Source organism: Cucurbita maxima, unplaced genomic scaffold, assembly GCF_002738345.1.
Source record: "Cucurbita maxima cultivar Rimu unplaced genomic scaffold, Cmax_1.0 Cma_Scf00015, whole genome shotgun sequence".
In the NCBI taxonomy this organism is placed as follows: domain Eukaryota; kingdom Viridiplantae; phylum Streptophyta; class Magnoliopsida; order Cucurbitales; family Cucurbitaceae; genus Cucurbita; species Cucurbita maxima.
Window position 1 is genome coordinate 1,843,172 of NW_019272031.1, and position 25,718 is coordinate 1,868,889.

The window sequence follows — 25,718 nt, forward strand, 5'->3', positions numbered from 1 at the left end:
TATAGTTTTTAAAGATTTAAACCTATTAAATATAATCTACCAAATATATCTCTATCAAATCTTTACCAAATATCTATCATATATGTGTATCAGATCTTTACGAGATATCTTCCAAATATATCTCTACCAAATCTAGCATCAGGCTCTATATCCCAACAATCTCACACTTGGACACTGATCCAGTCACCCAAGAATTTCATTCTCAATCTATACCATACCACTTGAGGCTTTACACAACCTCAATGTTCCAACATCAACATAAAATTTTTGCTGGATTCCTTGCACCCTCTATCTTCTCCAAACACATCACCATCTTTCACTAACCTCCGAGTGAAATGGTATCGATTTCTGTATTTTGTTGAATGATGACCGGGTTCCTTGCCAACTACATGACACTCTAACTATCTACCTGAAGAATCTTCTCGCGCTACTTCTTGCCTAATTCTTCTAGACAAATTGCCGATAGCGAATTACTTGACTCGATAGATGGAGGGAGGTGTCATCCATATCATCTCCTTTCTAGCTTCAGCTAATGTCACGTACTCAGCCTCAGCAGATGAAAGAGCAACACATTTCTGAAGCCTAGAAATTCCATCATCATGGCTTGCTCCTACTTAGTTGTATCCTTCAACTGTAGGTCCTCATCAAGGGGCTTTCGTGCCCCTTCATTAGTCATCAACCGATAGTGTAAAGAAGGTACATACCTATCTAGTACTCTGATGGTTCTAGATGATCTTTTCAACACTTGCTCAGGTGTTAGTTGCTCTACTTCTGGTTCCTTAGCAACAGTCTCAGGAGTTTCTTTCGTATCTGCTACAACATCACTAGATGAATCTTTTAGCTACTCAACCTCAACTCCCACTTGCTTCACCTCTTATTCCTCAGCAACAGTCTCAGGAGTTTTTTGAGTATCCACTACAACATCACTCTGTGAATTTTTCTGCAACTCAACCTCAACTCCCATTTGCTTCGTTGTCCCGATATCTTTCTTCAATTCTCTAGCAGTCTTTGTGAAGCTAACTCGCTTTTGTTTGCTCATAACGCAGTTCTCACAAGAACTCATATCAACAGATTTAAGACCTTCCAAAACTCCTTCTGCAGTCGACATCTTCATTTCTTTAACGTTCATATGTCCAAGTCTATTGTGCCATATACTTGAATTTGAAGCACTCTCAGCAACAGCAGCTCTGTTCATACACCTTGCAATGGTGTATAAAGTTTCAGATTTTGTGCCACGTGCTACCACCATAGCATCTTTCACAATCTTCCACGAACTCTAACCAAACTTTGTTGCATAACCTGTGCTATCCAACTGACCAATAGAGATTAGGTTCTTCTTGAGACTAGGAATATATCTAACATCTTTTAATGTCCACTGATTTTCTACCGGAGTTTTTATGCAGACATCCCCTTTTCCTTCAATCTTCAAATCTTTGTTGTCGGCAAGATATACCTTCTCGACTTCTAGACTTGAAATTTCGAAACAACTCTTTCTTTGGAGACGAATGAAAAGATGCACTTGAATCCAAAATCCAAGATTCAATCGGGCTGTCCATGCTGAGGATTAGAGCATCCCCAATGTCTTCTGCTAAATGTATAAAGTCATCGTCATCCTTTGTTTTGTGATTCTGCTTCCTCTTTGTACAATCTGCCCAAAAGTGATATTTTTCTCCACAACTCCAACACTTTACATTTGGTTTATTTGGAGATTTTTCTCGATTCCTTGATTTTGATCGCCCATGTTTGTTTGAGCTCTTTGATTTACTTCTTCCCCTTCGGTCAACACTGAGAGCATTGCCTGACGAATCTCCAATTTCATTTGTGAATACTTTCGCTTAGAACTACATCTCGAATTTCATCAAATTTCAGTTTATCAGATCCTCGAGAACTGCTGATTGTGGCAACAACAGTGTCCCATGACTCGGGTAAAGATGACATCAAAATCAACGCTTTAATTTCATCCTCGAAATTAATTTCCACCGAACTCAGTTGACTTACGATCATATTGAATTCATTTATATGATCTGCAATAGATCCACCTTTAGACATTTTTAGATTAAACAGCCTCCGCATCAAATATACCTTGTTCATAGTATCCGGCTTCAACAAATCTGACGTTGTCTTCTCCTTGATAATATTGAACGCCACGTTTTTGGACAGCTCAACCGGATCAACCCTAAGACCTAACAATCCTTGAGCTTCCACTGCTCCGTGGTCATAGTATCCGGCTTCACCCCCAACAGGAATTCGTGAAGACCTTTCTAGTACAGACAATCTTAAATCTGCATCTTCCAGAAACTAAAATCGGATCCATCAAACTTTTCAATTCCAATCTTTGAAATTTCCATCTTCACAGATTGTGGTGAATTTCGCCTTGCTCTGATACCAGTTGTTAGTTCTGATACCAATTGTTAGGATCGCTCAACAATGCACACACTCAATCAAGATAAACACAAAAACAGAAGAGAGAAAATACAAAGTAGGAATATTGGCTAAAGGTTTTATCTTCACCCGATCAAGATGAACACAAAGAATAGAAGAGAGAAAATACAAAGGAGGAATATTGGCTAAAGGTTTTATATCTTCAGGTATTGTACAACAACAGAGAATACAGAGAATGGAGAAAGTACATCTTGAGAGCACTGCGATTTAAACCTACTAGATATAATCTACCAAATATATCTCTATCAAACTTTGCCAAATATCTACCATATATATCTCTATCAGATCTTTACGAGATATCTTCCAAATATATCTCTACCAGATCTAGCATCAGGCTCCATATCTCAACAAGATGTTGGTCGGGATGCTAATTCGTGGTCGGTTGAAGATACGAAAATTCTAGCGCCTTGCCAGAATTTTCACATCTTTTCCTGTGATTGGACTTTTTTCTGTAACCATTAAAATTGTGATGAGTAAATTTGATGATGAAATCAAGAGCTAAAATGTTCTAGAACAAACTGTCCAAGAAAATGAAAGATCGCATTTTCGGGTGAGTTGCAAACTAAGGAGATGTTTTCAAAATTAAGACCACACACTTAAAATACATTTGTCCAAAACAATTCCTTTAGCTAGAGGAAAGAATAATGAAGAAATTCCATGTAAAAATCGAGTCCTTAAAATTCTCTAGAATCGGCTGCCCAATCGAAAATTTCTAGGTTGAGCTCCAGCAAGGAAAACGTTTACTGGTGAACTTTGGTGGCAAATAAATTAGGCTACAAAACACGAGAAGGTATGAAATCAATTCCTAGCTCTTTCTTTTATCTTTAAATTTCATGAAGAAATCTAGGGTAGAAATGTAGCAATTAGAGTTGAAGGAATGATTTTCAGGCGACATTGAGATCGATCACGTTGATGTGGCCAGTTCAGTTGAACCGGCCATGACAATCCAAAACTTGACCCTCCCTTGATTTTTTTAAATTCTAATCCTATTCTAAATTGGTTCTCATGAAAAAAATTTATGGTTCCAGAAATAGATACTTAGATTCTGATAATTTTTTTTTTTTTGAAGTAATTTAGATATCGAAAGCTTGAGAACATAGGTCCCGAACGTCGACGACGAGGTAACTAGCTCTTATCTTATGATGATTGATAAATTGGTAAAGTTTAAAAGTTATAGGAACACATTTAGAGGTTAAACCAAGAATTAGGGGGTAAAATGACCAAAATTCCCCTAGGACTCCTTGTGATAATTCAAGTTGTAAACATGCTCCAAATGACTTACTACTCTTTATAAGGTCTACTCCTAATGAAATAAAGATATGTTCATGATTTCAAGTTGATTAGAGCAAGTTTGGAACCTAAACCAAGTTCGGGCCTAAAAAACACTTAAAGGAAATAACTCAATGACTCTTACCAAAGATTCAAAATTCTTCTAGAATTGTCTAAAGAACACATTATGAGTTCTTGAATTTTTGTGTGACTCATGGATGTTACTCTAATTTATGTGGAGCTTAAGAATGCATGTTATGAATTATGCTTCTAGAAATTACGAACCTTAGAAATTATAGAATGTTAAAGATTTAGAACCAAGGAAAATACTACGCAAGCTCTCCATTTACTAAGATAAGAAGAATGGTAGGTATCACTCAAGAATAAGGGATGAAGGTCCTCAAACTCAGAAACTCAAGAACTGTTAAGACCTCCCAGGGTACAACATGTTTATGACTTATACTACATTTCTTGGAACGTAAGAAGCCTTGGATTTAGGTTTTCAGACTACTCTACTTGGAACATATGAAGCCTTGAGCATAGGTATTCAGACTATGCTACATGGAACGTATGAAGCCTTGGATATAGGTATTCAAAATGTATCGTAGGAAATGCATGAAACTCTAGATATAAGATCAAACTACATCGCTTTGAATGTAAGAAGCCTTGGATGTAGATTTCCAGACTACGTTTCTTGGAACATAAGAAGCCTTGGTTTTCAGACTACGCTGTTTGAAACGTAAGATGCCTTGAGCATAGGTATTAATACTATGCTGCTTGAAATGCATGAAACCTTAGGCATAGGTATTCATACTGTATCACAAGGAAGGCATAAAGCCTTAGATGCGGATTAGTCTAGTCACTTGGAATGCATGAAGCCTTGAATGTAGGTTAGACTGTATCGCTTGGAACATATGAAGTCTTGGACATAGGTTGTCAGGTCCATGACTAGTACCGTAAATCCTAGAGGGAGAATCTTAGAGAACGAACCAAGAATAGAGCAAAAATTTAGAAAGTAACCAAATATGAGACAACAATCTCAACTAGAACATGGATCAAGATCCAAGTTTTGAAGACAAGAATCCAGAACCATAGTACTAAAGCTCTTAGATCGGAACCAAGGTTGAGGCCTCAGAATCAAATGACTAAGGTCCTCAGAATAGTTCATGATGAGAACTCTCTTAAGAGTAGAACCAAAGGAACCTAGTACTTGCAACAAGAACCAAAGCAAGATAAGTAAGAGTGTGGTACCATAGCATATCAATGACATAAATCAAGAGCCTACAAGTAGACTACTTATTGAGTCTTTGTACTCACTCCATGTTTTATTGAGTCTTTGTACTCACTCCATGTTTTTCATATTTTTCAGGTAAATAAAGAGCTGGTCGAGGTCGGGAGTGGACTCTAAAGTAGGTGTCATAGACAAGCCTCATCCGTCGTCCTCAACCCCTTCCGTTTTAAATATTTTGTCCGTTCCATATTTTGTATTTTAACCTACTCATATATGAACTCTATTTTGATATAATATAAATATAATGTATATTATGTTTTTAATTCTCTTTGTTTTATTTTGTAAAAAAATTATCTATCTTTTTACACACTCAGTCAAACCCAAAGTCTTTCCAAACACTACAACTTCATTCCTAGAGTTGACCAAGTATATGCTTTAAGTTGCCTTTTGATGAAAAAAAAGGAATTCTTCACAAGACTTTAAGCCAACCACAAAGGAAAGACAAAACATTAAAATTCATGTATAAATTGTCATAAGTTTTTTTATTTAATTTAGTCATTTACTATCATCCCAATATTATTAATTTGGTTATTAATTTTGTAACTATTTTAATATTAATCTTATTTAATTCCATAACGTTTGATGATTCAACCAATTTTCCCTATATAATGGGCTTGTCTAGGAGGTTGATGACATCAGAATTTGACATCGGAATTTGATATCAGGTGTAACGACCCTAAATTTTCACATACTCAGAGTCGCTACTAACGTCTCATGCTCATTTATAATGTGGAAATATGAACTCTTACATGAACATAATTTATAACGTAAACTTCAAAGAACGTTTAAAACAACTTATTCTCTGGAAAACACAGTCATGGTCTTACGTGTTTAAATATGAAATACTGAAATTGAGAGAAAACAAAAACAAATACAAAATAATTTAAAACAATGAATTGCAAAACAACCATTCTAACTTAAGATTAGAAATTTAAATATGAATCTACCCTATGCACGTGCCACAGTCTCTGTTCGTGATGCTACCGTCCTCCGTACAAGTGCGCCTTGCCTTGACCTGAAAAATGATGTGGCACACGATCGGAGTATTTCAAAGAATACTCAGTAAGTGGCCCCACTATAGGGGGCCATGCAAATACAAACACATGCAATCATGATTTAGGGACCTATCTCTAATCATCTTAAGGGTGGCCTCTAGTCTCGGACAAATTGGATGTGTAGTACTTCCCTACACACGACTCACACGTGCGAGTGTGAATCCCCAGTGCGCTCGCACACCCCCTAGACCCTCTGGTCAAGCTAATCTATAGCGACGTCCGGAGGTCAGCGGAACCCCATAGTGTCATGCGCCTCATGAACACCCTCATCTATGTGCATTCGCACCTGTGCGCATTCGCACTCATCATACGGTGCGCGTCCACACTCATCATCTCTAGGGGAAGTAGCCCTATGCTTATGAACATACAATATGCATAAGGTCCCTCTAAATCCATCATAATGTCTCTTCTGACACAACCCTCTAGTCTCATTTCTTTGTTACTCTAGGTAACACACACTCGTGGATATTTATATTAATATCATTTTCACGCTCTTAAGGTTGTGTCCTTGTCGATCTAACGACATGATGCAATATGACACTCATCATCATATAGCACGCTCAGTATGAAAAATATCATCATATTAAGGTAAACGTCACACAATCATCATACTTATCATATTGCCACAAAGTGTATCAAACATATCAAGTACGACATTCATCAAAATATATATATATATATATATATTGCGCACATCATCAAGTATCGTAACACACACATCATCATAACTCATACATCATCATAACTCATATACCGCATCGTACGACATAGTTCATACATCATCATAACTTATACAATTTTTAGCCTATCCTATAGTAAGACCACTTACTTGATTAGCTTATACGGGTGTCACCCATTTATCTTTAATGAAAGTTCGATTTTTCCCTTTGTATCCAAGCCAACCTAATGAATCCATGGCATCAATTTCATGTTCAATTCTCTAAGTCTTACAATGGTTCATGTGCTAAACTTCATGGGAGCATTAAAGACTTTGCATGGATAAAGTCTTAGAACGTTATAATATACATCTAAATATATATACATATTATATATATATATATATATTATATTTATATTAAGATTTCATTTTCTATTTTTTATTTCGAGGGACTACTTCCTTGTCTTTTGATATTCTTCCTTTTTCTCTCAATTTTTGTTCCAGACATATTTTTGACCAATTTTTAATCTATTCTTACTTAATCATATTATTGGTCAATTCGATCCATTCTTACTCCCAACTCTTCCTTTTTATTTTTCTCTTTCTTTGTATTTTTTTTTCTTTGATTTTGTATTTTGGCCTTCTCTGTCTTTTTTCTTTCCTGCTCTCTTTATTTTTGTTTCTCTGTAGGCCTTCTCTGAATTTTCTCTTTTAGTTATGTTCGGCTCTCTTTATTCATTTTTTCTTCTTTTCTTTCTTTCCTTTCGATTTTGTCCCTTTATTTTTTTTTTCTTTTCTCTGCCTTCTTTCTTTTCTTTCCCTCCTTTTGATTTTGTTTACGGTATTTGGCCTCATATATATATATATATATATATATATATATATATATATATATTTCTTTTCTTTTGATTTTGTTAACAATATTCTTGCTTCTCCCTAGTCTTCACTTTGTATTTTTTTGTATTCTAATTAATTCTTCCTCCCAAATCTATCATTTTTCTTGTTTTCCTTTTTTTTCTTCCTTTAATTCTGTTATCATTTAAATTCACAGGTATCACAAATAAATTTGTTCTTTCCAAATCTTTCCTTTCTTATTTACTTGTTAATTTTTTTTTAACTCTCTTTGTTCTGTATTTTTTTTTATTCTATTGACACATATTAGCCTTAGTTATAGTTAATTTTCTATAACGTGATAACCAAAATCAAAATAAATGGGCAGGGAACAAGAGATCTGATTCTGAATAATTAGACAACAAAGAAGGAAATTTGATTATGATAGGATAAATGAAAAAGAGATGTGAAATATGACTTACCATAGTAACAAAGCAAGATCTCAAGATCTCTCTCCAATAATTAAATCTAGAGCTCTCCTGGTAAATCTGGTTGTTGTTTTTTTTTTTTTTTTCATTGTAGGAACCTAATGCATCCTGTATTATGATTTGGGATTTTGACTGATGAGTTGGTTGAGGAGAGATAGTTTGAAGAGGAAGGAGGGGTTAGTGGAGAGTAGTTTAGGGAAAATTATTATTTTAATAATAATAATAATAATTATTATTATTCTTTTTTTTGGGTCGTTACATCAGAATTTGGTAGAGTTTTGTGTGTCACATTGTATTTCTTGAGTGACATATTGGTGAGGGTCTTTGTAGTGTGATAGTGAGGTATTTACTTGTAACACTTTGTTTATTAGTGATTGGTTGCTACCCGTGGATGCAAGGGAACTTCTTCTCTCCGAACCACGTAAATATCTTGGTGTCTCTTTGTGTAATTCCATTCAATGGTTTTGTGAGTACATTTGTTCTGCTTTCGGTGCACAAGTGGTATCAGAGGCTGATTGTGGTATTTGGGGTATTGTGAAAGTTTTGGCCTCATCGACCACTAGACGTGCTCACAATCGTGCTTATTTTCTTGAAAATCAATTTTCAAGAATTGTGTTTTTAGTTACATCCAGATTACTTATTACAAATGGCAGAATCATCTGGAATTAAATCACGGCATGGATCGATATTTTTGAGTTCTAATCTCGAAGTAGAGAAATTTGATGGAACCAAAAATTTTAGTGTTTGGCAAGGCGAAGTTAGCGATTTACTGGCCATGCAAGACCTTGATGCTTCTCTCGAAGAGGAGATGCCTGAAGACATGACAAAAGTAGAATGGACAAAATTAAATCGGCAAGCTTGTGGAATTATTCGATCTTGTCTTGGCAAGGATCAGAAATATCCATTTATGAAAGTGACCATGGCGAAAGAACTATGGGATAAGCTTGAGGCGAAATATATGCAAAAGTGTGGAAAATAAACTCTATTTGAAGAAGAAACTCTTCCGTTTTGACTACAAGAAAGGTATCTCAATGGCTGAGCATTTGGATGATTTTAACAAAATCATCACTGATTTGTCGATCTTGATGACGAAGACAAGGCGTTATTGTTATTAAATTCTTTGCCAGAGTCCTACGAGTTTTTAGTAACCACTCTACTGCATGGAGCCTATGATATTGATTTTGAAGATGTTTCAAATGCCTTGATGAATAATGAGGTGCGAAAGAAGGAAAAGGAGGCATATCAAGATTCTAGCACAAATGTTCTCACTGCTCGTGGAAGGACTTCTACTTGGAAAAAGAGCGAACGTGGAAAGTCCCGATCAAAGTCGAGAGGTAGATCTGATAATTGGAGAAAACTTGATAAAAATGAGTGTGCATATTGTCGACAAAAAGACCATTGGAAGAAAGATTGTCCGATCTTAAAAGAGAAGGGGGCGAAGTCCAATGTGGTTAGAGATGACGACACTGATATAGATAATGCCTTGACGATTTCCTTATCAGTTAGCCAAATCAGTGAATGAATTCTTGATTCTGGGTGTTTCTATCATATGTGTCCCAACAGAGAGATGTTTTTGTACTTCAAAGAGTTCAATGGTGGAGTTGTCTATATGAGCAATGATAGTACTTGCAAGATGATGAGAATCGGCTCAATACAAATCAAGATGTTTGATGGGATTATACGAAAACTCAATGATGTGAGGTATGTCCCTGACTTGAAAAAAAATTTGATTTCCCTTAGTGTTTTGGATGCGAGTGGTTATCGAATCATTTTGGAAGGAGGGAATTTGAAAGTAGCTCGTGGAGCTTTGGTGGCAATTAAAGAAACTAGAAGAGGTAGCATATACTACCTCAACAGAACCACAATAATTGGGCATGCTGCTATGGCAAGTTCCAAAGAACAAGACATATCGAAATTATGGCACATGCGACTCGGGCATGCTGGTGAGAAGGCGCTCCAAACATTGATGGACCAAGGAGTCCTTAAGGGTGCCACAACTGGTAAAATTGATTTTTGTGAACATTGTATATTTGGTAAACAAAAAAAAAAAAAAATATGAAGTTTGGGACCGCTATACACCAAACAAAGAGCATTTTAAATTATGTTCACACTGATGTATTAGGACTCATGAAGAATGTCTCATTGGGAGGAAAAAGATGGTTTGTCACCTTTATTGATGACTACTCGAGGAGAGTTTGAATGTATCCCATGAGGCACAAAAACGAGGTTCTCCAAATCTTCCTAGAGTGGAAGAAAATGGTAGAGAATCAGACCGACAGGAAAATCAAAAAGCTGAGATCAGACAACAGTGGAGAATATACTTATGATCCATTCCTTAAAGTATGCCAAGATGAAGGGATCGTTCGACACTTCACTATTCCTAGTAAGCCACAACAAAATGGAGTTGTTGAGAGAATAAACGAGACATTAATAGAAAAGGTTCGATGCATATTGTCTCAAGCAGGATTGAGTAAGGCATTTTGGGCTGAGGCTCTCAGTTATGCGGTTCACTTGGTGAATCGTTTACCTGTTTTTGGAAATGGTGGGAAAACTCCGCTTGAGTTATGGTCGGATATTCTTAGTGATTATGATAAATTGCATGTGTTTGGTTGTCCTGCTTAATATCATGTGACAACCCAAAGCTGGATCATAGAGCAAAAAAGGCCAAGTTTATGGGCTTTAGCAAAGGCGTGAAGGGCTATAGGTTATGGTGTCCAGAAACAAGTAAGATTGTTAATAGTCGAGATGTGGCATTCGATGAGTCTAGAATGTTTTTGTAGAAAATTGAAAATAATAACGAGGCATTGAAGCAGGTGGAGAAGATGGTGTTCTCTCCTGATATGGTTGCTCCTACTGAAGAACCTATTGTTCAGATAGATAATAACTCTGATGTCTTAGAACAGGGGGAGCAAAGCCTCGTAAATGAAAGCGTGGAGGAACCTGAGTCTATCGCCAAGAATAGACCACGAAGGGAAATTCAAAAATCTGCCAAGTTTGATGATACGATAGCATATGCTTTCTCTTTGATTGATAGAGTTCCCAACAACTACAATGATGCTTCCATAGCCCAGATAGATTACACGGCAAGAGAATATGAATTAGAAAATAAATCAAACTTGGGATTGATACAACTTACAAAAGTTAAAAAGGAAATCGGTTATAAATGGGTTTATATGAAGAAAAAGAAAATTCTTTTTGGTATATGTATTGAGGCTTGAGGGGGTGACAATCAAATCGGTTATTAATTTGGTTATTAATTTTGTAACCATTTTAATATTAATCTTATTTAATTCCATAACATTTGATGATTCAACCAATTTCCCTATATAATGGAATTGTCAAGGAGGTTGATGACATTGAAATTTGATATTGGGATTTGGGAGAGTTTTGTGTGTCACGTTGTATTTCTTGAGTGACATATTGGTGAAAATCTTTGTAGCGTGAGAGTGAGGTATTCACTTGTAACACTTTGTTTATTAGTGATTGGTTGCTACTCGTGGATGTAGGAGAACTTTTTCTCTCCGACCACATAAATATCTTGGTGTCTCTTTGTGTAATTCTATTCATTGGTGTTCTGAGTACATTTGTTCCGCTTTCGGCGCACCACATGCCTATTATTTTGCTACATACAAATAGGTTTTGAGAGGCATAGTTTAAACACATATATCAAATCAAATACCACGTAAGAGTAACAACTATTTGGATGAGAGAGTAGGGATACTTTGCTCATGCCTAAAGAAGTCATAAGGATCAACTTTGGTCTTAACATGAACCAATCTATCAAAATTCTCTTTCCCAAAATACTTATAACCCCAAATGCTAGCTTGTTCATAGCTTGTCCTTCCATACTTGTTGTTCGATCCAATATCAAGGTCTCTATAATTGAGATATGCCGCTCTAGGTGACTTCGAAACGAAAGGAGTCATGTAACTATAAATCTCCCGTATCCAATCTATGTGTCTTTTCTCTGCATCAATACCTCCTTCTACCCAGCCAACGGTGTATCCAATTTTATACATATACTCACCTCTATGTGAAAATGGAGTTTCGAACTCTTGAATTTGACCCATTCTCCCTCCATAAGGAACAAATAAATGTTGTGGCAGTTCTATATCTTGAGATCTTAATCTTTCCCATATGCCCTCGATTGCAGCCATGGGAATGGGCTCCTTGACATAGTCGGATTTGATTTTGGTGCTTGCATTGATGGGAGTTGTTTTACTTTGTAGATCTTCCAGCTTACTTCCTGGTTGAAGCCCCGGTTGAAGGCCAGTGCCCATGATGATTGCTGTTTCGACCCAACTCGTTTCCATGCAGTCTTTCTTTGACAAACCCAATTCAGGGAATTTTGTGTCAAGGATTGCCACAAGCTCATCTGCCTTCCCAAGATACAATGAGAAGAATAGAGCTACTGGGTTTATTTTGTCACCTTGTCTTGAAAAATTCCCTCCTGTCACCCATAATTGAATTGAGTTGTTAGATAGTTTGTATTTTTTTTTTTAAGGTGTACTAACTCTAAAGATATTTTTTTTATTTAATTTTTAAAAAAGTAAGAGTATTATCAATGAGTTATTTCTTAAATTATTTTAAAAGTTTAAAGATGTTATTGAAACGGTTAACGTTTTAAGAATGAGAAAGTTGTTTGCCGACCCGAGTTAGAAAAACATACCTCCCAAAAGGATGCCAAGAAATATATCATTTTCCAATTTATGAGCCACATATTGCCATTGATGAATGAGCTTGGTCGCACCATCCTCCGAGGTTTTACTAGCCATGCATAGTGTCACACTCGCCGGAACCGAAACCAAGTTCACCTTCCAAGCCACCACTATTCCAAAGCTCCCTCCGCCGCCGCCTCTAATGGCCCAAAACAAATCTTCTCCCATCAACTCTCTATTAACAAACTTCCCATTTGCATCAACCAATTGAGCGTCTATTACATTATCAGCCGCAAGACCATATTTCCTTAGCAACCTCCCGTACCCACCACCACTAAAGTGTCCACCAACCCCAACGGTCGGACAAATACCAGCCGGAAAGGCCAAGGTTTGACTTTTCTTAGCAATACTATAATAAAGCTCACCAAGAGTAGCACCTGACTGAACCCACGCCGTCTTACTTTCGACATCGATAGAGATCGAGTTTAGTTTAATCAGGTCAACGATAATGAATGGTAACGAAGCGACGTAAGAAAGACCCTCGAAATCATGGCCGCCGCTTCGTGTTCGGATTTGAAGGCCGTGGGATTTGGAACAAAGGACGGCTGCTTGAATGTGGGAAACATGTAATGGTGTTATGATGAGGAGTGGCTTTGGGGTATGAGGGGTTGAGAATCTAAGGTTTCTAAGGGTGATGTTCAAGACGGAAGAATAAGAGGAATTGAAGGGAGTGTAAAGGACGTCTGAAATGGAGGAGCCATCTTGGGAATAATGGGAGAGACATTGGAGGAAATTTTGATGGGGTTTGACAAAATTAGATGAAACCCATGATGAACATGAACATAAAACAAGAAGGGTAAGAGAAAGAGGGAGTAATGGAGAAGAATTCATGGCTGAATTTGACATTTTTGTGATTGAAAGCTTCTCTATTTATGGTGAAAATAATGGATAAAGACATACAAAAATCAAATGACCTATTGACCAAAGTATTATTTTGTCATTAATTTAAGTTTGGATTAGTTAAATTTGATGAATTAAAAATTCAATATCAAATTTTAAATGGTCTACTGGATTATTGGTACTAGAAATCTATAATTGTCGAGCCAATCGCTATTAGATATTGTTCGTTTTAGCTCATTACGTGTCGGTGTGTGTCAGTTACACAATTTTAAAACCCGTCAAATAGAGTTGGTTAAAATATCAAATAAAAAATCAATGTATCTTAATGTCGTTATTACCACGTCATTTCAAAATATCATAAGAGATTTTTTTGTCAAATATTCTAATGAATGTTTACTTAATAATAGTCCAAATGGTAAATATTATATTGCAACTTTAGAAACAATAGGGATATTTTTTAAGCGTAAAATATAGCATTTTTATGATAAAATTGTTATATTATGAACCAACAGATTTAATATACCCCTAAAATATTATCAACTAAAAAACTAGGATAACTTGTAATGATCAATTCCTTATTTTTAATTATGTAATCATATCTATATTTTAATTACAAATTAAACATAAAAAATTCTAATTTAATTTACAAAAATATATTGATTTTTTTTTTTTTTTTTTTTTGTAAGAAAAGATCCGTGACTATTTCTTATGCATTTTCCAAGTTGAAATAAACAATTGATTGAGAAAATTTAATTAAAATTGAGAGATAAAAGATTTGTAATAGTTTTTGAAGAAATTTGAAAGCGTTGACTATTGATTTGAAAGAAAACTTTAGATATTAAATTTATGAAATTAATGATCTAAGCAAAAGATTTTAAATAGTATGAAGAGCTGAGAATTTGAGTACAATCCATTCACTAATTCCATAAAAAAGTTTGTAAATTAATCACTCAATAAGATATATTAAAAGTTGGACCATCATTAAAAAAATGTAACCCTCCCAAATTTTCTTGAGTAATAGTTATTAATTTGAATAAGTTTAGAAAATAGTTAGGGATTTATTTAAGAGAATTGTTAGAATTGCACAACAAAGCACGCACTTATCAAGATCAATGCAAACAAATAGGGGGGAGAAAATGCAAGGAGAATATTGAGTAAAGGATTTATATCGATGACTATGTACACCAATAGAGAATATAGAGTTCATATATATAGATGATTTCGATTTACTATATATAGCTTTAACAATATAACTAAATATCTACCATATATATCTTACCAGATTTTCACGGTAAATAGATACACATCAACACATTTTGTCAAACATGTATGTTGGATTATTTGCAGTCTCTATCTTCTCCAAACACATCACCATCTTCCACCAACCTTTGAGTGAAATGGGTCGTCTTATGTGTTTTGTCTTTAAATGATAGAATGGGTTCCTCACTAACTACGACACTCTGACTATGTGTATAAAAAAATCTTCTTGTGTTGTTTGTGTAGGTTATAAACTTCTTTTTTCTTTTTCTTTTTTAATTTCTTTTCCTGTCATAAGCTTTGGCTAAAAATAGTTGTTAGCAATTATTTTATTTTGATGTTTATTTCTCGGTAAAGATAGGAAAAAATTATTAATAAGTTGAACTGAAATGAGTGAAAGTAGTATAGCTGATTTGGAGCAAGAACAATGTTACTTTTCATTATATAAGAAAAACGGTTACCATGGGTAACATACCACAAAAGAAAAATAATAATAATAATAATAATTTATGTCTTTGCTCTTTCTCGAAATCTGTTATTGCTTACATTTGGTATCAGAGCTTCAAGATCAATGCCTGTTTTCAATCATGTCTCACCTAGAGATTGAGCTCTCAAGAAGAGAGCAAAGAGAGAGAGAGATAAAAAAAAAAAATGAGAGAGGAATCGAGTGACAAGAGCCAAAGCACCGATGCGATAGAAGATGATGGCTCAAACGAAGTGAGCGTACATATTCAAGAAAAGGAGGGATCTGTTACACTTAAATACCCGATGTTGACAAGATGCAACTATGCAACTTGGGTGATTAAGATGGAGGTATTTATGATAGCACAAGGTGTTTGAGAGACAATTGAATCACCCAAAATAGTAGATAATGACAAACATAAGATGACTTTAGCAGCTATTTATCAAAGTATTAGAGAAGATACGTTGTTACAGTTGGGTGCCAAGAAAACAACTAAGGAAGCCTGGATCATGTTTAAAAATATGAATCTAGGTGCGAAAAAAATGAAAGAAGTTAGAACGTAGCCTCTCTGGCGGGAGTTTGAAGCATTGAGCATGGGTGATTCAAAAAGTATTGATGAGTATTCTGGAAAATTCACCATTATTGTCAACAAATTGAGAGACCTCGACAATACTGTGGATGATATCCAAGTAGTTAAGAAGCTTCTACGATCCACCTCTGCAAAATTTCTTCAAATCACTTTAACGATTGAGGAGTTCAGTGATCTCAAAACGAAATCTGTTGATGAGATTATTGGATCACTCAAGGCACATGAAGAAAGATTGCAAGGATTTGGAGAAAACGAAATCTGTTGATGAAACCGTTCTCCTCACTCATGCAGAATGGAAGGGACAAGAGTGAAAAATCCTCAAACAAAGAAGGGAAGGATCAAGGCAATTCTAGAGAAGGTAGGGGATGAGGTCGTGGAAGAGGGAGAGGCCGTGGGAGAAGTGACTCGCATCGAGGAGATGAAGGAGGGTCACAAACTCGGAAGAAGAAGTTTGACAAAAGTAAAATTATGTTATACAGTTGTCAGCAGATGGGACACTTCGCATCAGAGTGTTCCATAAAAGATGAACAACTCAACTTGATAGAGATGCTGAAGGATAAGGAGTCTTCATTGCTGATGATAGAGGCGTGTGAAATTAAAACCACACATGACAAAGAGCCTGATTTTGTGTTGTTGAATGAAACTATAGTGTCGCCACCAGCAAATATTGGAGCTGGAAATTCCTGATACCTAGATGCTGGAGAAAACAACCACATGTTAGAAGAAAGGAGGGTGTTTCATTAGCTCGACACATCTGTTGTTGGAAATGTACATTTAGGTGATAACTTTGTGATAGACATTTGTGGTTGAGGAATAGTGCTCTTCAAATGCAAAACCGATGAGCACGTGATCTTATTACAAGTCTATTACATACCCAAACTCAAAAGCAACATAATAAGTTTAGGACAACTGGATGAGAGTGGAAATAAAATTGTCATAAAGGACAGTGTGATGAAGATATATGACAGTGCTAGGAGCTTGATTATTATGGTGACCAGACAATCCAACAGATTGTATGTAGCAAAATTGAATCTTGCAGATCAGGTGTGTTTGATGGCAAATATCAATAACGATTGTTGGCTCTAGCACGCGAGGTATGGACACCTGAATTTTCACTCTTTAAAACAATTAACTGACAAAAGAATGGTTGAAGGTTTGCCGAAAATCACTCAAGTCAATCAATTCTATGATAGGTGTTTAATTGGAGAGCAGCATAGACTCCTTTTCCGCGAACAACAACATATCGTGCAAAGGAGCCATTGGATCTCGTCCATGGAGATCTATGTGAACCTATTTCGCCAATGACTTATGGACGTAACAAATATTTTATATTATTGATGGATGATTTTTCACGATTAATGTGAGTGTTTTTGTTGAAAAACAAGAATGAAACACTGGGGGTATTTAAAAAGTTCAAGATTAGTGTGGAGGTAGAGAAAGGCAAGAAGATTAAGAGTCTTAGAACAGAATGTGGAGGAGAGTTCGACTCTCCTATCTACTGCTTTTAAAGACTTACGAGAATGAAGGCATGAAGAGATTTCTTACTGCACCATTTTCATCACAGCAAAATGATGTAGTAGAAAGGCGAAATCGAACGGTTGTAGAGATGTTCAGATGTATGTTAAAGAGCAAAGAGATGCCTGCAAATTTTTTGGTAGAAGCAGTCAAAACTATTGTGTATATTTTGAAAAGATCGCCAACAAAAGAAGTTGCAGATGGTACATCATATCAAGCTTGGTTTGACAGGATACCGAAGGTTCATCACTTTAAAAATCTTCGGGTGTCTTGCTCATGCCAAGAATATATATTCACACCTTCCTAAACTTGATGATATGAGTGTGAAGACAATTATGTTGGGATATGAAGATTAAACCAAAGCTTACAGACTATTGGATCCACAAAAGGACAAAATTATGGTGAGCAGGGATGTGTTGTTCGAAGAGGAGAAGTAGTGTTGGGAAGAAATCACAAATGGTGATGATGAGCAAAGAGGAACTTTCACTGTTCAAATTTCAGAAAAACAGAGTAAAACAGAGGAGAGGAATATTGAACAAATCAAAGTTGATCTAGATGAAAGGCAAAGGGAAAATTCGTCCTCAACTTTATTAACGCAAAACAGTGCCTCAAATGCATCATCATCAAGTTCGTCAACGCCGAAAAAGTTCAGGTCTCTAAAAGATATTAAAAAGGAATTGAACTAGAGGAAGAAGCAGTGGGCCTTTATTTTCTTTCTATAGAGGAGCCAACCTCATATGGGGAAGCTACTAAGAATGAAAACTAGAGGAATGCCATGAAGTTTGAAATTCTCTCCATTGAAAAGAATAGAACGTGTGAACTCGTAGATTTGCCAAAGAATCATAAATTAATCGACATCAAATAGATTTTCAAATTAAAGAAAAATCCAGATGGAGAGATCGTGAAACATAGGCGAGATTTGTGGCCAAGGGATATGCACAGTAGTTTGGTGTAGGTTACAGCAAAGTATTCGCATAAGTGGCCAAGTTAGAAACAGTGAGATTAATTCTGGTCTATGCAGCAATTAAGAACTGTGAAGTACATCACATGGATGTGAAGACAACTTTTATAAATGGCGAGTTAGAAGAGGAGGTGTATATTTCTCAACTAGAAGGGTTCGTTGACAAGGAAAATCCAAACATGGTATTAAAACTTTGTAAAGCCTTATATGAATTAAAATAGGCTCCGAGGGCCTGAAATTTTAAACTTGATCAATGTTTGCGGTCGCTTGGTTTTGTTAGATGTTCACAGGAATATGCTCACTACAAGAAAATTAATGGAGCTGAAGCAATGATAATTGGCACATATGTGGATGACTTAATCATAGCCGGCTCAAACAAACAAGTTATAGCTCAGTTTAAGCAAGAGATGCAGCAGAAATTTGAGATGAACGATCTTGGACTTTTGAGCTATTACTTGGGTATTGAGGTACGACAACGCAAGGAGTCAATCACTTTTATGTCATACCGAATATGCAAGGAAAATCCTAGAGAAGCTAGGAATGGGGGAGTTCAATCCTTGTTCGATTCCCATGGAACCAAGAATGGAGATGAGCAAACATGGGAATGGAGAACCTGCACTGACAAAACACGTTACAGAAGTATTATTGAAAGCTTACGCTATCTAGTTAGTACTTGACCCGACATAGCCTACTCTGTTGGTGTGATGAGTAGATACATGGAGGCACCAACAACTTCACATCTCACAACAGTAAAACAAATATTGAGGTATGTGAAAAGTACTCTTAGTTTTGGTTGTGTTTATAAGAAGCTGTCGAATGTGGAGCTAGTAGGATTTAGCGATAGTGATATGGCTGGGGATATCAATGATAGGAAGAGTACAACCAGAGTCTTGTACTATTTAGGAGTAAATCCAATAACATGGGTATTGCAGAAGTAGAAGGTGGTAGCTTTGTCGTCATGCGAGGTTGAGTATTTAGCCGCAACTGCTGGAACGTATCAAGGAATATGGTTGGGCAGAATTTTGAGTAACATCAGTCAACTGCAAGTAAAACCCAAGCTTAATGTTGACAACAAGTCAACTATAGCGTTGGCAAAAGATCCTGTTTACCATGATCGAAGTAAGCATATCGATACTAGGTTTCATTTTATTCGCCAATGTGTGTAAACTGAAGCTATTGAACTGGAATATGTGAACACAGATGAACAGTTGACGGATATTCTGACGAAGTTGTTAGCAAGACAACTGTTCCTGAAGTTAAGAGAGAAGATTGACTTGAGGAGAGACTATTCAGCATAGTTAAACAAGTTTACGAAAGTAATTGTTGGTTATAAACTTTTTTTTTTTCTTTTTACTATAAGCTTTGGCTAAAAATAGCTGTTGACATTTACTTTATTTTGCTGAACTAGCTTCTAGGTAGTGAAATTAGTGGAAGTAGTGATGATGATTTGTAGCAAGAACTGTGTTATCTGTCATTATATAAGAAAAACGGTGTCAAGTTATAATGGGTAACACACCACAAAAAAAAAAAAAAAAAAAAAAATTGTGCATCTTTACTCCTTGAAATCTGTTATTGCTTGTTGTTTTTCGATAATCAGCCCGAGAAATTCGGTGAGAGGAAATCGTCGACGGGAGGTTGTTGGAAGAAAAATAAAATGTGTAAAATAAAAGAGAGAGAATGACGGAAGTTTTGACTGCTTTCAAAATCAGTTATTCAATATTCTAAACCGATTTCATCCTAAAAATGGTTGAAGAGTGAACAACTAAATCTGGTTCAAAATGAGTTATTCAATATTCTGAACAGATTTACTATTTAAATATAAACTATCCTAAAAATGGACTATCCTAAAAATGGCTGTAGAGTGGCCAACTAAATCTGTGCCACTCCCACTTTGGTGATCCATTCGACGTGTTTTGTCAAATGATCAAACGGAGGTATTCCTCAGATTGACCCTGAGCTTGCTCCAGCAATTCTTGCTCAGGTGACCTCTCTTCCCACAGTACGAGCACTGGATTGGCCCGTCATTAGTCAGCTCCTCCTTTTGATCTGCCTCTTTCTCATGCATACACTGGTGAGATTTCCAGGCTTCTTACCGACTTTGCGGCTGGAGGGCCCATTGCTCTCGCGAGTGTCATCACGAAGCTTTAGGCGTGCAAGCCATTCCTCCTCAGTGAGGAGTAGACGACCCTCCTTGTCGACAGCTGAAATGGTATTTTTCTTTCGCTGCTCGACGTTACGCAGTCTTCCAGTCACCTCTTCCACCGTTAGGTCTTTCACGTTAAGCAATGTCTCGATTGAAATCGCAACTTGCTCGAGGTGATCGGGGACGACCTACAACATCTTCTTCACGATTTCTGTCTCGCTGATTGCTGCCACCGAGTGTGGTGATGCTGTTGGCGAGCCCCGTGATCTGCATTGAAAAATCATCAACGAATTCACCATCCTTAAAGTGGATCTCTGAGAGCTCCTTCCGCAGCTGCTCGATGTTAGATTCCCGCAGCGCGGTGCACTTGGTGGAGAGAAATGCCTGCATCTCTAGGGGCACAGATCGTAATATGGCGGCGAACGCCAGCCGATCCTCACGATACTCAATCGTTTCTCTTTCCTCTGGCTCGACAGCATGCCATAACCCTTGCGCGTGTAGGTTGACGCGCATCAACAAGATCCATTCGTTATAGTTGGACTTTGTCAATATTGGATACTGAACGACGACAGTCGTTGTCTTCCTAATCACTCGCTCAACGATAACTCGACGCCCGTCATCACGGCGTCGGCCTCTTCGTGGTGGTGATGGAGATGTCGACACACGGCGGAGGCAGCGTGGAGGAGTGAGTGAGCCTGCCCGAGATGGGCCCCACGATGTGTGTGTTTTTACACTTTGCATTTTCTTCTACTCAAACTTGAGACCTGTGTGTTGTTAGGTCGACGCTCTAACTACTTGAGCTATTCAACTTGTTTGTTGATAGGTTGGCTCCTCCGCAATGATTTACACCGATGGCTTCAACCTGGCTCTGATACCACTTGTTGTTTTTCGATAATCAGCCAGAGAAATTTGGTGAGAGGAAATCGTCGACGGGAGGTTGTTGGAAGAAAAATAAAATGTGTAAAATAAAAGAGAGAGAATGGCTGAAGTTTTGACTGCGTTCAAAATGGCTGTAGAGTGGCCAACTAAATCTGTGCCACTCCCTACAAAATTTTCGTCTAAAACTTTGGTGATCCATTCGACGTGTTTTGTCAAATGGTCAAACGGAGGTATTCTGAAATCGTGTGAATCTAAATAAGGAAAAGCTGAAAAACTCAGGTTTTATCTAACATTGCTTACAGCTTCTTGCCCAATTCTTATAGATAGGTTGTCATCCATATCATCTCCTTTTCAGGTTCAACTATTATCATGTATTCAACCTCAGTAGAGGAAAGAGCAACGCATTTCTGAAGCTCAGACATCCCATCATCCAAAACCGATTCGTGAGGAAAAAGAAATTTAAACTACAAAAGGTTAATATTCAAATTCATTGAGTTTTAATACTTACGAACATGCTAGTTATTTACTATAATTGATGTTCTAAAAGTGCCTAAGATCCAAATTGCTTCCACATGTGTTATATTAATACCATCAATTGGTATCAGAGCAAGTTTTAGGCACTTTATTTACATTAATTTGATCATGGTGGGTACCATTTCATGAATGAAATTTTGTGGTTGCTAAAGTGAATGGTTTTGGTTTTGATATTTTTTTTATGCTTCCATTTGATACAATTATTGTAATAAGCCTAATGTGTATGAGCTTTAATGAATGAAGAAAGGTCTGTAATTTTTATGGAGTCATTAGAGTCCATTTTAGGTTGTAATTGATCGAAAATGGAAGAGATAGCAAGCTGAACCGAAGAAGAAGATGGAAGAGGCAGTTCGGGTGTTTTTTCTGCCTTTGGAGTCTGGTTCAACGGTTTTAAGGGTTGGTTCGCCCATTCGTGATCCTCGGGGTGGTTCAAGTTATTTTTAATTATTAATGTAATAATTTAGTTAATTGCTTGCTTTAAAATGCCAAAACCAACTCACTTTAGTGTGTTTAATTAATTATGCATTATGAATGTATGTTTTAATTAAATAGAAAATGTATATGCATAAAGTATGTCATATAGATTTAAAATCCCACCATAGACTAAGCATGTTTCATGCATTCCAAGTATGTTATAAGTGTTATAATGTATAGTATGCATGTTTAGGGTTCCATGAGTGATAGATATAAATTGTTATATTATTGCATGGAATGGATGATTATATAATTGTTATATAAAGCATGTTAGATGCATGTTATAGGTTATTTTCAACGTCATAAAATGAGATAGATGTTAAAATCTATAATGAAGATAAGTGCATGCTCACTTAAGGTTAAGAACCAAATACGATCAATTTTAATAGTTAAAATAAGTCGATGTCTTGTAAACTTGTGCTTACAAGAAAGCTCACTTGGCACGATCTTGACTAAGGCTGGAGGTACTTAAGTTGACGGTTTACGGAACACCTACTACCTGGAGATCGGACCAGTACTTGAGCTTAGTTAGCCCAATTTTATGAGCATGCTTGAGTGATGTAAGTTTTGGAAAAATCACCTAGACTTAGGTTATATTTAATTAGCCGAAATATACCTAAGTAATGAGTACACCCAACCGTCTAAAATACTTAGTGGGAGGAAAAAGGTATATGAGATACATCGTTTTCCTTTTCACGCTCTCTGAAAAATTCACACCGTGAGATTCATGCTCGGCCTCGTGTCGCCCTGGGAGCGTCCTCTATTCGGAAAGTATTTGCATGATTCAATAACAAGGCGAATAACGAAAGTATTTATAGTAAGTGGAAGAAGGAAGTATATCAACACGTCCTATGGTCTCCACCACTAGGTTGCACCGTGAGATTCCCATGTTCCGCCTGCATGTTGCCCTAGAGCAACTACCCATTCGGAGGGTCGTGACATGGGAGTCGAAACAACGCAAACTCCAGAAATGGATAGGATTTCTTAGGTCCATTCCCAACTTTGGCTTTTTCATTCGATAGCATTGTTGGGACCGATCTATGAGGTCTGAAATTGGTGGGTCACACTTGCGAAGAATTACTAAGAGTTAGTATATTCTTGACCAAAATAGCGATAACTAAAACACTATAGGAACAAGAGTTATTCTGGGATTAGTGTTTAAGTCAAGAATGTCTTGGTTTAGTGAATGAGTGATTGACCGCCCCTCGGTTGCAGTTGCTCTAACTCACTAAAGTATCGTTGCAAATTAATAATTTTTGGGTACATTATTACATTTGCTAAAACTGGTTGGATTAAACAAGATTAAGTCAAATCACTAATAGAATTTTCTTTATATCACAGCATGACAAACTCAATAGTACAATTACTCGCTTCTGAGAAATTAAACGGTGACAATTACACAACTTGAAAATCAAACCTAAACACAATACTGGTAATCGATGATTTAAGGTTTGTTTTAACTGAGGAATGTCCTCCAAACCCCAGCTCAAATGCAAACCAAACAGTTCGGGATGCGTATGACAGATGGATAAAGGCAAATGACAAAGCCCTAGTGTACATTCTAGCCAGCATATCTGATGTTTTGGCTAAGAAACACGATGTTATGGGTACTGCTAAAGAGATTATGGAATCTCTAAAAGGGATGTTTGGACAACCGTCCTTCTCCCTTCGACATGAAGCCATAAAATACATTTACAACTGCCGTATGGAAGAAGGGACCTCAGTTAGAGAATATGTCCTGGACATGATGGTCCATTTTAATGTGGCAGAAGAAAACGAAGCTGTCATTGATGAGAAGAGTCAAGTCAGTTTTATCATGGAGTCTCTTCGGAAGAGCTTCTTCTAGTTCCGCACAAATGTGGTGATGAACAAAATAGAATATAACTTGAATGCTCTTCTCAATGAGCTACAGACTTATCAGTCCCTCTTAACTAACAAGGGACGTACAGGAGAAGCAAATGTTGCTATCTCCAAGAAATTACAATGAGGATCGTCCTCCAAAAATAAGTCTGAACCTTCAACTTCTAAAAGTGTTTTGATGAAGAAGAAAGGTAAAGGGAAAAATAAGATTCCTACTAACCGCAAACACAAGGCTCAAAAGGCAGATAAAGGAAAATGTTTCCCTTGCAACGAAAATGGGCACTAGAAGAGACTGCCCAAAATACCTTGCAGAGAAGAAAGCTGAAAAGACACAACAAGGTAAATATGATTTACTCGTTGTAGAAATATGTTTAGTAGAGTATGATAACTCAACTTGGATACTAGATTCAAGGGCCACTAATCATATTTGTTCTTTTTACCAGGAAACTAGCTCTTGGAGAATGCTTGCGGACGGCGAGATAACACTCAGGGTTGGAACAGGAGAGGTTGTCTTAGCAAGATCAGTAGGAAATTTAAAGTTATTTTTTTGGAGATAGATTCATTATATTAGATAATGTACTTTTTGTTCTAAGAATGAAAAGAAATCTAATATCTATCTCTTGTTTATTAGAACAATTGTATAAAGTATCTTTTGAAATCAATGAAGTGTTCATTTGCAAAAGAGGTATTCATATTTGTTCTGCAAAACTAGAAAACAACTTATATGTGTTAAAACCGAGCGAAACAAAAGCCATTTTAAATACCGAGATGTTTAAAACAGCTGAAACTCAAAATAAATGACAAAAAATTTCTCCTAATACCTATATTTGGCACTTAAGACTAGGCCACATTAATCTCAATAGGATTGAGAGATTGGTTAAAAAATGACTTCTAAATGAGTTAGAAGACAACTCCTTACCTCCATGTGAGTCTTGTCTTGAGGGTAAAATGACTAAACGATCATTTTTCGAAAAAGATTATAGAGCTAAAGAAACCTTAGAATTCGTGCATTCAGATCTTTGTGGTCCAATGAATGTCAAATCACGAGGAGGGTATGAATATTTTATCAGTTTTATTGATGATTAGTCAAGGTATGACTATCTTTACCTAATGCGTCACAAGTTCGTAGCTCTTGAAAAATTCAGAGAGTATAAGACTGAGGTTGAGAATTTATTAGGTAAAACTATTAAAACACTTCGATGAGATCGAGAAGGAGAGTACATGGACTTTAAGATTTTAGGACTATATGATAGAACATGGAATAAGGTCTCAACTCTCAGCCCCTAGTATGCTTCAACAAAATGGTGTATCAGAAAGGAGAAATAGAACTTTGTTAGACATGGTTCGGTCTATGATGAGTTTCGCTCAATTACCCGATCCGTTTTAGGGATATGCAGTGGAGACTGCTACATACATTTTGAACATGGTTCCTACTAAGAGTGTTTCAGAAA

At 36.5% G+C, this 25,718-nt stretch overlaps 1 protein-coding gene and 1 long non-coding RNA gene across 2 annotated transcripts; one reads left to right on the plus strand and one right to left on the minus strand.

Annotated features, from left to right (window-relative positions):
• Window positions 1-845: 845 nt before the first annotated feature.
• On the plus strand, window positions 846-25,718 carry LOC111490524. The gene is made up of 3 exons (XR_002719578.1): window positions 846-971; window positions 21,283-21,288; window positions 25,706-25,718. It is a non-coding gene; the product is annotated as an uncharacterized LOC111490524 (long non-coding RNA).
• On the minus strand, window positions 11,592-13,616 carry LOC111490441 (berberine bridge enzyme-like 18). The gene is made up of 2 exons (XM_023139066.1): window positions 12,704-13,616; window positions 11,592-12,484 (listed from the first exon to the last, which is right to left on the minus strand). Exons 1-2 carry the CDS (start codon window positions 13,596-13,598, stop codon window positions 11,730-11,732), a joined length of 1,650 nt encoding a protein of 549 aa, XP_022994834.1. The 5' UTR covers window positions 13,599-13,616; the 3' UTR covers window positions 11,592-11,729.

Coding starts and splice junctions, on each gene's coding strand:
- LOC111490441 (XM_023139066.1), bottom strand. CDS start 13,598: ATGTCAAATTCAGCCATGAATTCTTCTCCATTACTCCCTCTTTCTCTT. Junction 12,485..12,703: donor TCTTGGCATCCTTTTGGGAG/GTATGTTTTTCT, acceptor TATGGGTGACAG/GAGGGAATTTTTCAAGACAA.